This window comes from Babesia bovis, chromosome 3, assembly GCF_000165395.2.
Source record: "Babesia bovis T2Bo chromosome 3, whole genome shotgun sequence".
In the NCBI taxonomy this organism is placed as follows: Eukaryota; Apicomplexa; class Aconoidasida; order Piroplasmida; family Babesiidae; genus Babesia; species Babesia bovis.
In genome coordinates, this window is record NC_010575.1 from 1,401,570 (window position 1) to 1,415,418 (window position 13,849).

At 41.3% G+C, this 13,849-nt stretch overlaps 7 protein-coding genes across 7 annotated transcripts; 5 read left to right on the plus strand and 2 right to left on the minus strand.

Moving 5' to 3' along the window:
* The first annotated feature begins 639 nt into the window (after nt 1–639).
* On the plus strand, nt 640–1,667 carry BBOV_III006520 (Spherical Body Protein 2 truncated copy 10 (SBP2)). Its single transcript, XM_001611731.2, has one exon. The coding sequence runs from the start codon at nt 714–716 to the stop codon at nt 1,422–1,424; it is 711 nt and encodes a 236-aa protein (XP_001611781.1). The 5' UTR covers nt 640–713; the 3' UTR covers nt 1,425–1,667.
* Nucleotides 1,668–2,954: 1,287 nt separating this feature from the next.
* Nucleotides 2,955–4,442, plus strand: BBOV_III006530 (uncharacterized protein). Its single transcript, XM_001611732.2, has one exon. The coding sequence runs from the start codon at nt 3,071–3,073 to the stop codon at nt 4,382–4,384; it is 1,314 nt and encodes a 437-aa protein (XP_001611782.1). The 5' UTR covers nt 2,955–3,070; the 3' UTR covers nt 4,385–4,442.
* Nucleotides 4,443–5,319: 877 nt separating this feature from the next.
* BBOV_III006540 (Spherical Body Protein 2 truncated copy 11 (SBP2)) lies at nt 5,320–6,483 on the plus strand. The gene has a single exon (XM_001611733.2). It carries the CDS (start codon nt 5,436–5,438, stop codon nt 6,249–6,251), a length of 816 nt encoding a protein of 271 aa, XP_001611783.1. The 5' UTR covers nt 5,320–5,435; the 3' UTR covers nt 6,252–6,483.
* Nucleotides 6,484–6,946: 463 nt separating this feature from the next.
* BBOV_III006550 (Nucleoporin FG repeat region family protein) lies at nt 6,947–9,410 on the plus strand. The gene has a single exon (XM_001611734.2). The coding sequence runs from the start codon at nt 7,102–7,104 to the stop codon at nt 9,253–9,255; it is 2,154 nt and encodes a 717-aa protein (XP_001611784.1). The 5' UTR covers nt 6,947–7,101; the 3' UTR covers nt 9,256–9,410.
* On the minus strand, nt 9,284–10,077 carry BBOV_III006560 (Ribosomal_L27A superfamily protein). Its single transcript, XM_001611735.2, has 3 exons — nt 10,032–10,077; nt 9,651–9,849; nt 9,284–9,614 (listed from the first exon to the last, which is right to left on the minus strand). Exons 2-3 carry the CDS (start codon nt 9,813–9,815, stop codon nt 9,336–9,338), a joined length of 444 nt encoding a protein of 147 aa, XP_001611785.1. The 5' UTR covers nt 9,816–9,849; nt 10,032–10,077; the 3' UTR covers nt 9,284–9,335.
* An 806-nt stretch (nt 10,078–10,883) lies between these two features.
* Nucleotides 10,884–11,992, plus strand: BBOV_III006570 (Transport protein particle (TRAPP) component family protein). The gene is made up of 3 exons (XM_001611736.1): nt 10,884–11,172; nt 11,210–11,532; nt 11,568–11,992. The coding sequence occupies exons 1-3, from the start codon at nt 10,973–10,975 to the stop codon at nt 11,594–11,596; spliced, it is 552 nt and encodes a 183-aa protein (XP_001611786.1). The 5' UTR covers nt 10,884–10,972; the 3' UTR covers nt 11,597–11,992.
* On the minus strand, nt 11,435–13,842 carry BBOV_III006580 (uncharacterized protein). Its single transcript, XM_051767101.1, has 9 exons — nt 12,661–13,842; nt 12,517–12,625; nt 12,361–12,480; nt 12,210–12,323; nt 12,112–12,174; nt 11,987–12,076; nt 11,850–11,947; nt 11,678–11,812; nt 11,435–11,642 (listed from the first exon to the last, which is right to left on the minus strand). The coding sequence occupies exons 1-9, from the start codon at nt 13,635–13,637 to the stop codon at nt 11,585–11,587; spliced, it is 1,764 nt and encodes a 587-aa protein (XP_051623469.1). The 5' UTR covers nt 13,638–13,842; the 3' UTR covers nt 11,435–11,584.
* Nucleotides 13,843–13,849: the final 7 nt, after the last annotated feature.

Sequence of the window (13,849 nt, forward strand, 5' to 3'; positions counted from 1 at the left end):
ATAGCGATGATATGGTGACATTGACGGGACCAAGGTTACAGTGATGTGAACCGTCTAGACAATGGACACTGTTTTGCTCAGACATCAGTAGTGGCATCCGTTGTAACTCCGTAACAGTGATAGGACACTTCAATGGCGCCATAAAAGCTACGTAAACAGAGTCATCAAATGTAAGGCTGTACGTCAGAAGTTCAAGCGGTATAGTGCAATGTTTTGCGATATCGTCTACTATGGATTTAGGTTGCTGCTACGTTTGCCGTGGCATATAATTAACAGAGCTTACGTATTAACAAAAACAATTCACCAGAGCAGCGTATAACGTCAAAAAGCTCTTCATGGGACGAAATAGAGATGAATGACCAACCGTTAAAATTAGAATGTTCTTATGACTGTGGTTTCCATTGATTAAATGGCTATTACGCCACTAACTGTTTTCTAAACTGTGGAAGGATGTAATGCTAAGTGAATATAGCATGGAGGGTTGTAGACCATCGGGATTGACAGCGTCCAAGCTGGCATACTACTGCTGAAGTAGTGATTAAACGGCGCATTGTCGAATATAGACGACGATTGAATGATCCGTGATAACATGCAATGCATGAATCGTCCAATTCCCCAGGTGCATACCACCATATATTCATTATCAATTATTACACCATTTACCAAGTGGATCCCGCAGGAAGATATTTGAATCATCTGCAATTTTGTTAAGTATGGAACTAGCAAGGCGTAACAACGGCTTCCGCAAGGTTGCCAAGTGGATTGCTGGTGCCCTTGTTGTGGCAGGTGCTGCCAGCGGAAATGTTGATGCTGAATCTCACCTTCATGGTGGTAAAAGCATTCCATCCAATGCACCTGAAGCTGTAGTGTTTGTCAGCTCTCTTGGCAAAGAGTACACTAACAAAGAAATAGACAATCTTGTGGATAGATCTGGTTTGAAAGGTAGCAAAGGAGTAATCCGGCACATGTTAGGCGTCAGGAGGGCTGAATTATTACGTGAAATGAGGAAGTTCAACAGAATATTAGAATCTCTTCCAGAAGACATTGCTGTGAAAGCAGGCGCTTATGCAACCTATGATAAACTACCAGCTGATTTAGCTGAAAAAGTGAAATGGAGCCATCTGAATACTACTACCTTTGGCCTTTTGGAAAAGGTCCCTCAAAACCTAGCAAATGAAATGTTGGCATGTGATATTTACGAAGGATTCCCAGCTGATTTGATCGATAAAATCAATGAATTTTTACATCCGTTCGATCCCTCTACTGTGATTAATGATAAAGAAGAAGATGGGAAGAGTGTTGATGGTACACCGGCCACACCGGGAAGTACTGAAGTTACAGAAGAAGCCGAAGAGAGAGAGGATGCCATAAAGGAGAGTGATGATAGTGTAAACGAGGGTAAGGAGTCCAAAGAAGAGGAATAATTGGTTGGCAAAACTATGGAGTTAATAACTAATACAGGAAAATAATGGAGATATTGCAAGATACTAAACAAACTTTAATCCAAGCCATGGTACAAATTTTGGTAATTAATTGGAGAGGTCATGCCTCTTAGTAATGGTAACAGTATTGAATGATAGTGTGGATTCCACAGCGCTAGAGACACGGCTCTCAACGAAGGAATAAAACAAGTGGTTCATTCCGATGTACATAATGTTGAGCGTATAATTTCTTATTGCATTGATCATGCATTTATACACATGTCTAGCGTTGCAAATTCCTTATATTGCAATATATACGATAAAACCGAGTTCATTTGCCAAATGTTATAAGAAAATGTATAACACGTAGACGCCTAACCCTCGAAATGCCGTTTAAATATAGTATGCCAAGGGTACATTGGCTTTTGTGTAGTCGAAGGTGGTAACAGTCATGCCAGGGACAACTATGGGAAGTGGATGCACAAACCTACAATAATGTGCAAAACACCATCCCAAGGCACCAATAGTGACTGATTTGGCCATATATGTGACCAATGTGTATCACATAATAAATAGGCTGCCGGCACCGAAAGGAGTTCCCGGGCGGTCCCCCACCCCAGTACTATCCCGGCCTAGCGCCGCTTGACTTCGGAGTTCGGATGGGATCCGGTATTTTCGACGCAGTATGGCCGGCAACGATGATGAGCTCGGATACATCTACATATAGCACGTGGCAGCATTCAATATCCAGGCCATACAATGAATATCACTAACTGTTATACCCATTTGTGGATGTTAGTCAACATAGCCTACTTTGCGCTGCTTGTACTAGACTCGTAATCAACAGCATATAGATCAGAACCTTATATGATATGGCGGCATAAAATGTCTTTCTTCATCCCTCTGTTGTATCATTGCTTGGCGATCATGGTGATGCCTAGTAGACACTGTCATGTGTTGCCCATTGGCAATATGGAATACGACCGGGTAGAAATCTATGGTTGCCACTGGCCTATTCCAATATCTGGTACGTTACCCAAGTTGTCACTCTGGAAACCCTATGCGTTTGTCTGAGATACTCTTTTCAACTGTGCCACTATCATATAGCACTCAGTATTTAACATGGTGGTAGTCTTATGGTCAATCGGTCTTACAGTGACATACCCAATACCGTCCCAAACACCTACAGGTGGAAATCCACCATGTAACAACTAAATGTTATTGATGCTGCGCATCGACAAATGCTATAAATGCTTTTCAATACCTAACTGAATATGTTACTAAGTCTGCCAGGACTCATACTTATGTATAAACTATTACGAGCATCAATATATCTGGGTCCCAATGTCCTTATGTATACTATTCCGACTGGAGTAATATGCCGATGAATACTCTGGCAATTCAAATGCCATTCAGTAATATATACATTGGGATGTCTCATGGCACTTGGTATGAAATAGTTTATATTATTGTAAATATATTTTGTAGCAGTGACACAATGTGCCGTGAATGCTATCAGCCAACGATATCTAGTACATCAAGTTATCAATCAGCTGTTACAGCGATAATTCGAAATCGAGTTAGTGCCTACCTTAGAATATGCAAACCCCCAGGTACAGTGTAGACTACCTAAATTACAATATATTTAAATGGCAGATAGGTCCATAGTAAACATGGGCCCAATATGGACTTCCTTGCTACTGATATGTTCCAGGCTATCATATGCTCTGGAAGTGGATCTCATGCAGCCTACTATCCCCTACCCAGTCGAGAGTTTCGAAGGGAGCTTCTATGGTGGAGGTCGATTCAGACTGATACATTCAAGTACACCTAGTATAACCCTGGTCAAATATGGTAACCTCACAATCTTCAACAATATGTCTGGCATGAACAAGGCATTGGATGTATACGTCCAAGAATACAGGCGAGGCATTGGCCTGATTGTGTCCATCATCGATGTGGATAGGACTACTAATGGATCTAGGCATATAAGGCATTTCGAGATTGCGGACGACCAGTTAAGATTGATTAATCGTGCGACGAAGCTTGATTTTTTAAATGGGCCCATATCACTGATGATTGACTTGTGGAGTGCTAAGTTGAACCCCCTTGTAATCAAGTCTACCAAGGGAACAAATATACGATACCGCCTGGCCAAACATTACAATGCAAAATTCAGGGACAGCATAAGCCGTATAAGAGGATCTTATGATGTTTTCCTGATATCCCCTATAATGAATATAGACTGGTTGTACCAAACCCCTGGAAGTTCCCAATCATTAATCAGCTCACACAGTATTAGAGTACATGTGGACGTCGTATTGCAACACTTTACATTGTGGATCAAACATAAGGGTTACGTAGGTAACTACACGTTGAGTCTGCCTCCAGTAGTGAACGGTATGTTCAAGGCACAGCACATACTGGACCCTTCATACCGCAATGTCCGCCCTATTCCAACGGGTGGCGCCAGTAGTACAGGTCAACTTGAGATTGATCTATCCAGGTTTGATAATAGTTCACCAGAGGTCATCGTTGTAGCCAACCTTAGGAGGGGTTGCTGGCTGTACAGGCAATACTGCATTGTGCCGTTTCCGTACCCCGAACAAGTTGTCAGAGTTACCAACTCAAAAGTCCAGACTGTTATTTATGAATCTGGTGACGTGCTTGTAACGCACGTGGAGGTGTTTGACCACGTTGTTCATGGGTGGGAATACGTGGTGGTGAACACGATGAAGGTATATGACACTGATATCACGGACGAGTTTCACACAGAGACCGTGCGAGAGGTTTTTAAGCGTATGAGCAGCCAAGGTCCCAATGCATATTTTGACTTGAGCATGATATGTCGGTGCCCGTACGTGAAGATGCTCTATAACATTAGCGTATGGGAACAGAGTTGTGTCAACGTAGATATACATGACCTCGTGGAAAGTGACTGTAAAGCCGTAGACTGTTCGTGACTTCAAGGTATCATCTGTTTGTGTACATATGGTAGCCTCAGTGTATCCATTTGATATAGTGCTAACCACTAACTGCAGGCTACATCTCTCATTGTGCTATTGTTACACAATGTGGTAATCCCCATCTCACACAGTAAGTATTAATGTGCATTTACGACTCTAGGAATACGGAGCATATATAGCAGTCACCTGTGGCACCACAATAACCATGTCAAGCACTGACCAACATTTGGATGTGATCAATATTCACAGCATAATCTTGTGGCTCCACAGTATACTATCAGGATTGTCTATAGACTGGGAGCGTGAAGACTATGGTCACATTAGCAGAGGTTCTAGTGTATAGCGATGATATGGTGACATTGACGGGACCAAGGTTACAGTGATGTGAACCGTCTAGACAATGGACACTGTTTTGCTCAGACCTCAGTAGTGGCATCCGTTGTAACTCTGTAACAGTGTTAGATCACTCCAATGGCGCCATATAGGCTACATTAACAGTCATCAAATGTAAGGCTGTACGTCGGATGCTCAAGCGGTATAGGGTAACGTTTTGCTACATCGTCTACTATGGATTTAGGTTGCTGGTACGTTTGGAACAGAGTACCATAAGCAATACTGACTTTAACAGAAGTATTTCACCAGAGTAGCATATAACGCCAAAAGGCGCTTCATGGGACGGAATTGACATGAATGACCAACCGCTAAAATTATAATGTTCTTATGGTTGTGATTTCCATTGATTAACCGGCTATTACGTCACTAACCGTTTGGGAAACTGTGGAAGGATCTAGTTGTATGTGACTATAGTATGGAGGGTTAGAGACCATTGGACTTTGCATCGTCCAAGCTGGCATCACACTGCTGAAGTAGTGATTAATCAGCGCATTGTCGAATATAGACGACGATTGAATGATCCGTGATAACATGCAATGCATGAATCGTCCAATTCCCCAGGTGCATACCACCATATATTCATTATCAATTATTACACCATTTACCAAGTGGATCCCGCAGGAAGATATTTGAATCATCTGCAATTTTGTTAAGTATGGAACTAGCAAGGCGTAACAACGGCTTCCGCAAGGTTGCCAAGTGGATTGTTGGCGCAGTTGTTGTGGCAGGTGCTGCCAGTGGCAATGTCATATGTGATGAGGTTTCGGAACCACAGGAGGCTGAAGTGAAGTCTGAGATTAATGTGAATGGAGAGGATAAGGCGATGAGTAATATTGAAGAGGACGATTTTGATGCAGTTATAGGCAGGCTTCCACACGACCCATCTGCTGTGGCCATTCTGAACTCAAGGGGCAAGTCGTTTACAAACCAAGACATTTACGGATTGATAGATCACGATATACGCCTAGGTGTATTGCCCATAAAGTTGTCTGAAGAAGAGATACCTAGAGTTCGGGAACGTATAGTAGAGTTAAGAAGAAAGAAGTTGTTGGACGCCATATCCTATTTCGATCAGTTACTATCAGAACTACCTGATGAACTCGCCCAAGAAGCATCGAAATACAGTTACCTTAGTGAATTACCTGAAGACCTAGCCAATGCTCTTGAGGACTATGTAAAGGCTCTTAACGATAGAATCGAAGCAGAGCAAGACAAAATAAGGGAAGCAGAAATGAAAGAAATGTTCGAAAAAATGAAGGAAGAAGGAGCGCAAAATATGGGAGGAGCAGGAACAACGAATGTATCTATGCCACCAAGTGGAAAAGGAGAGCACAATAATGAAGTGACGGAAGCCAATAAAACCGATGGTTCAATGGATCAGAATCCATCAGAAAACAACCATTTGAAAGGGAAAGCACCAGAAAACGAAGATAAAAAACCGAAATCCAAGCCATGGTACAAATTTTGGTAATTAATTGAAGAGGTCATGCCGTTTACTAATGGTAACAGTATTGAATGATAGTGTGGATTCCACAGCGCTAGAGACAGAGCTCTCAAAGAAGGAATAAAACAATTGGTTCACGCCAATATACTTAAACGTTGAGCGTATAATTTCTTATTGCATTGATCATGCATTTATACACATGTCTAGCGTTACACATTCCTTATAATATGTTGCAATATATACGATAAAACCGAGTTCATTTGCCAAATGTTATAAGAAAATGTATAACACGTAGACGCCTAACCCTCGAAATGCCGTTTAAATATAGTATGCCAAGGGTACATTGGCTTTTGTGTAGTCGAAGGTGGTAACAGTCATGCCAGGGACAACTATGGGACGTGAGTAAACAAACCTACAATAATGTGCAAAACACCATCCCAAGGCACCAATGGTGACTATTTTGGCCATATGTGTGGCCAATGTGTATCACATAATAAATAGGCTGCCGGCACCGAAAGGAGTTCCCGGGCGGTCCCCCACCCCAGTACTATCCCGGCCTAGCGCCGCTTGACTTCGGAGTTCGGATGGGATCCGGTATTTTCGACGCAGTATGGCCGGCAACAGGCTTGTGCAAAATTGGTTTTTCATTACTCATGGTTATACACATTTTATGTTTGATTTTAATTGTTGGATATTCCCCTAATGATGAATAAGAAATCTACATATTGTAACACTTCCAAATTTATCTCTATATTTATGAATACTTTAATTGATACATGACGGCATGATAGTTACAAATCCGATCATTGACGTGGCTTAAGAATCCAAGTCGCACATCGCATGGCAGAAAATTCACTTTTTTGTGTTCAATGTCAAAATGGCTACCCCTTTTAATTTTAATCAAGTTGGTACAGCTTCGTTCGGAACGGGTGGTTCACTATTTACTGCTCCTACAGGGGCACAGTCGAGCGTGAGTAACGCTCCTACCTTCGGAAACCTCGCTGCGTCGTCGAATACTTTTGGCTCACACTCATCCGTTGCAACCAGCAGTATAGGGCCATCTTCATCAGTCGGTGCTGTAGCTAATGGCGGAAGCATGGGATTTAATCAACCTGGACAGCCGGTTTCAGTTACACCGCAGAATTTCCATTCACGTTGTACCGTCAGGCTCCTAACACAGTATGTACCTCAATGGAGTGGACATTTTGACGTAGCCGAGGTCATTTTGACAGCGCACGAGAATAGAATTTTAAAGATGCGTGAGATGGTTGACCGTTTGTTAGCATTGGATAAGCTATGTTGGCAATCGCATGACAATATCAAGAATTTGCTAAACGGAATAAGTTTGCTACAATCAAAGTTACATAAGGGAGTGACTGATCGATGTAAACGCCAAGATACGCAGAACATGATATCAACGAAAGCTCGTCGGTTGTGTGACACTCTTCAATCTAATGATACCCATCATGGAACCAAGTTCTTAGCATCATTTCGTGTACCAAATCATTTACATGTGCAATTATCTAAGGAACTGCTGGACACCATACGTTCTGGGAGGCAAGAAATCCGTTTGCTGCAATTGGAAGTGATGTCACTGAAAGACATCGAGCTTTCGAAATATGTGCTTACCGTGAAGGGTGTACAGGATGCACATGACAAGACACTACACAAAATCGCAGATCGTCTTTCTAAAATTGTGTCTTCTATGGATGAACATTTCCGTGATCGCAAAGACCTTTGGCATTGTGTAGCAGATGAAACTAGCGATTTGAAAAGGTCATTCCTTATTTCAATAGGCTTACCTGTTCGCCCTGCTGCATCACAGAGCTCTACAAATGGTTTACCATATGTTGAAAGTCATAAGGAAATAAAAAAGCAAATAGACTGTTTGAGAAAGTTCAATGCCGCATTCAGCACCACTGGAAAAATCAACATGGATGCATCATATTACAACATACGAGAGATGCTGCAAAAACCAACGCCCAATGCTGCAGCTTCTCAGGTAGTCGGCGCTTTTGGAACGACTGGCATGGTTGGCACGAATACAACTGTGCCTGGTACGTCATTATTTGGCACAAACTATGGCACCAATGCAGGTAGTGTTTATGGCACTTCTACTGGTGCAGGGTCGCAACAAACAGGAATTGGTTTCACTGGTGGCACAGTTAACATCTTTGGTAGCAATAACACTACTACTTCTGGAAATAACTTATTTGGAAATATTCCTACCACTAATACGGGTACATCGAATATATTCGGTACCACAAATACGGGCACTACAGGCGGCCTATTCGGCAATGCCAACACGAACACTACGCTTGCTTCCACAGGTACTGGTGGTTTATTCGGATCTAACACCGTAGCCACACCTGGGATTACAACTAAAAGCCTTTTCGGCACTACCAATGCAAATACAGCAGCTACTAGTGGCATTTTCGGCAATACCAACGCCGGAACAACATCGGGCTCCAGCAACCTTTTTGGAAACACTGGCACGGCAACAACTTCTACCACTGGACTTTTCGGTAACACCGGTACCAACACAACAAGTTCTACTGCCGGCTTATTTGGTGGAGGAACCACTAATACCACTGGTAATACTGGAATATTTGGTAGTAGTAATACTGGTGCTCCCACATTTGGCGCAAACACTACTGGTACATCGGGTTCGAATATATTTGGTTCTACCACCAACAGCACAGGGGCAACAAATCTATTTGGCAATACTGGAGCTTCAAGTGGCGTGTTCGGAAGTGGCACATCTAATACCACCAATCCATTCGGTACCACCACCATAGGGTCTTCAAGCAATTCTGGGATATTTGGATCTTCAACATCTCCTACGGGTGGACAACAAACAGGAACAGCCGGCGGCTTATTTGGGCAACCACAATCTACAAGCACAACTGGTGGATTATTTGGGAACCCATCTAATAATGCGACCTTTGGAGGAACAACATTCGGTCAGCAGACCAACACGTCTAAGAGCACTGCCATAGTTCCGTACAACCCCAACCCACTTATACGTTGACTTGGGCCAAATAGCCCCTTTTACAAATAAACACGCATACAATATGATTGCAATCACAGTTAGCCATATGTTGTTGTAATTTAGGCTACGAGCACACATGCTCCGCCAGCCTCTTTGATCTTCTTCTCAGCCAGCTTGCTGAAGTATCTAGCCTTGACGATAAGTGGCTTTTTGGGCATGGTTCCGTTACCCAAAACCTTAAAGTAACCCTTCTGAACAACATCCAAAACAGGGGCTTTGCCAACTTCCTTGGCAGCTGCCTCGATGTCGGCTTGCGGTACCATGGACCATAGGTGGTCAACATTTACGGTTCTGCAAAAGTAACGATTCTTGATCTTGTGGAAATAACGCATACCAACCTATACACGATGATATTATGGAAGGGTGTGACATACTTTTCCGAAGTAACCAGGGTGGAATTTATCAAAAAGTATACGATGATGAGAGAAACCACCAGCCTTACCACGACCACCGGGGTGTTTACGATGTTTCCCAACCCTACCATGTCCATGTGATACATGGCCTCTAAGTTTACGACAATTCTTAAATCTGGTCGTCATTTTGATTGACTTTATGCACGGCTGGACCCAATCTGCAATATGATGAACTTTTTAAAAACAATGTTAGACCCTAACAATGATATAATATATTAGAAGTCGTATAGAAAAGCGAATTCGAGGTTTACACCATGTAAGATGAATGGCGCGTCGGGTAAATTCGGCTTCTCACGCCAACATCCAGCAAAACGATGATAAAAGATATTCTATAATACTTACCTTATTTAATGGATAAAACGGGGAACCAATTGCTAGTGGTTTCGATTCATTTGTGACGTCCCCATGACAGCAGTCTCAGCCACCCGATATGTTGCTGTCCATTCCGAATCCTTCTCTAAGAATTCTTTTCGCATTATACGTGTTTTACAGAAAGATATAAAAGTAACTGTATACTTTGTATGCGTCATTTTTAATAATAACACATCGTTTGAAACACATGTTTTATATCAATGTGTTTACGTGCGATATTCCAATTAATTCATCGCTATTTATTTAAAGGTAAAACACTTAATCATACAAATTGTATGAGTTGGCTTATTTACTTCTGGAAATACTGTATCCTTATAGCGATACCGGATATGTTTTAATGTGTTTTACTTATGATGGTCTTTTTGTTCGGTTTAATTGCAAAATTTTGCAGTTTAGTTATGCCACAAAAGCCATACATTTGTTGTAGTCCCAAATTTGGATAATGAAAGGCTTTGTTTATAAAATGTGTAATGTATGTGTAATCACATTCTCTCTTAAATAAGATCAAAATATCGTTATTTCTGTTGAACAGAACATCGATGAAACAGAAGCTATTTTGTTCAGTTGGTGACATGAGTTTTTTATTTCGCCATGATACATGACTCATCATTAAAATGGTTACATTCATCTCGCTTGATTTGTACATCTTTCCAGATTATCTATTTCATTAACAACTTTATGTCATTTAATAATATATATATATATATATATATATATTAAAGATTATATTACGAACAGATTGTAAAATGTTTCTGTTACCACACACCTTATGTGATTCCGTAGTATGAACTACTTAACGTTTTTACCTTCTGCAGGTTTTCATTTTTGGGTTTTCATTACATAAAATCTTGGTGGGAGTCTACTAATATTTTAAATATTAGGACCGATGGATTCGTGACTATTTAATAACGATGGAGCTGGCGTCAAAACAGCTCGAGGTTCTCATGATTCATGAAATTGTAAAGTATTATTTTGCACGTGAGATGCGTTTAAATAATTACATGCCTGATCGTACTTTGGAATTACAATCGCAAGAGTCTGAAGCCCATTCATCTGTAAAACAGGCGCTTGATCTTCATGGCTATTATTTGGGAGCAAAAATTGCTAATAGGTATGCATATGATTAGCTGAATAACAGACTTTTATAGATTGACGATAGGTAAAGGACGTATCTGGGATCCTAACAACTGTGTCATTTTTGTTTGCAAGGATGTCTGGACTTATATTTTCGGTGAAAATGCTGGACGTTTACAATCAAACAGTCAGGGCATTTATATAATTCTATGTGACCATATACCATGGCTTGGTCCATTAGGGATGCGGCCACCGATTACCACGGATGTTAACATCCTCCGCAGTTTCGAAGACAATTACAAGTTGTTCTATTTGTTTCTTTTATGCGGTATTATACGTGGATCGTTGGCTTCACTTGGCTTAGCTGCAACAGTAACTCCATCTATCGGTGACGGATGTTAGTTTTTTTACTATACCTTTTAAAACGTGCAGACAAATTCAAAATCAGTCTAAGGGACTAGCAATGTTTGCAGCAATGATATGCGTTCAGCGTGCGATTTACCAATCCTGATAACAATGCCCACGTGTGGTAATCAACTAACCATTCGCGTATAATCAACTGGATTGGTTTATAACCCAATGCTGCTAGGTGTCTATTTTTCAGCCGTGTCATTCCCAGAGGCTCTCTCGTCACTGGGCACAATGCAGCCTCTGCTAAGGCATCCAAGGCAAGATTTCTGTGACATTCACTTAGTCGCTTTGATATAAACTTACCCATTTATTAAAGCGTTTACACGATATAATCCTACTGCTGCAGAGCTTTCGTAAGGGATTCCCAATTCCTTTAGGCATTCATACAGGTCGCATATTCGCTGTATTGTAGAATAGATTTTATGGAAGCCCGTACAAACCTCTGTAGATGCCGGAACAGCGAAGTTGCCTTGGTAAAGATTGATGAGTACCTGTGACGTCCTTGGTAGTTCGTCTATAAAACTCGGATACTATATTATTTTATTTGTTTTCATAATTGATTTACCTCATGGCGAATGCAGTACATGATCCTGTTGAGCTGGTTGATAGTAGCTTCACTTGGATTATCCTATTCGGGTGTATTGCATTGATTTTCCAACCTACTTCCGAGAGTTTCGTAATATTTGCGAGGATAGATTGATATAAATTACGGTCGAAGTGGCCCAATACCGCACAAGCATCTAGCATGGCGATGCAATGCGGTAGTGTAAACGCATCCTACATATGCTTTATATTATCCATGTAGACAACATACAAGTGTACTCATAGCTTGCTTCACCAGCAAATCTACAACATGTGCATTGTATATACCAACTTTGGCGAAACTTTGCATCAGCATTGTTATATTTTGTGGATTTTGATGCTCCACTCGATCCTGCGGTACCATAATTCTGTTAATGCGGTGTCCTACTTTTATGAACTCAAAGAAGCTCTCGTAAACTTTTGGTATTCTGTATCCTAGTTGGCCCATTGCAAAAGCAATCTGAGCCACTTCATGGTCTTGGAACATGAATATGCCTCTGAAAGTTCCTTACAGCATAGACTTAACACTTACTTGTGTACCTGATCCAACAATTCGCTAAAGTTGTTTCGTGGTCGGAACTTCAATTTAGCATAAGAATACAGGACACACGTTATTGTTGCTGTATCTAACTTTCGTTTTTTGGAAATTAAAGTTGAGAATGCTTTTAATGTACCTTTTTCAGGCAACTTTAACAATGCAAGTGATCTGCAGTGTAATGCAATTGTTTTGGCATCCAGTTCGGCCGCCCTTTTCCTTATATTGTTACACGCATAATATATGATGTTCCAAGGGGCGTGACCTATGTACGCCAAATTAGATACGAGGCACGCTAATCCCCCTGGAGAAAACTTTGGTAATTTGTTACCTCCTTCAGGAGCTAGACCTAATATTATAGCCCTGAAGATTGCTGCATAGCCCCGGCTTTCTTCAGTTTCCAACTTCGGGGTTATACATCGCATTTTACGCATATAAAACAACACCATACATACATCACGTTCGTTGAGTTGTCCTACATCCTGTACGAGCCACCTCAGTAGACTTGTACTTGAGTGCACGGGTTTATTAAATACCCGCGCATAGCAGCATAGTATAAGAGACACCTCACTAGACGAAATGCCTGTGATATTTGCATGTGGTCCGTAGGCATGGCGAGCTGTTGCTGAGCATAATCTCTTCCACTGTGCCCTTCCAACTCTTCCTAATCTCCAATATGCAATAGCAGTGGCTAGCAGTTGCATTGGGGACAACTGTTTGGCCACAACATCTACTTCTGCCACCAGTTGTTGCCAATCGTCAATTTTCCGAAAGAAAGGCAAATCTTTTGAACTATCTGTTTTAGTTCGCCTCGTTGGAAGCGTAACATCATTAGGTGTTGGAGAAGGTAGAAGACCGGCGCGATATCTTGCATATTCTTGCAGGTGATACACTTTGAGCGAATTCTTTGTTCCTGGGTTATATAGCACTGGCACAAGGCGCTGTTTCATCCTAAGTGTCTTAGAAGTGAGCATTTGTGTGATTCCGAATAGTAATAAACTTCATGGTTCTTTATTGTGTAATATATTTATAAAGGTAATCGGCATATTTGCGACGGCTCACTACGGTCGAATGTGTATAGATGTGTATGCACCGATCACCTAATCGATGAAATTGTGACCTAATTATCACACAATTTGTGGAATTACCTATATAATATAGCCACTTTTAGATAATAGAAAATATG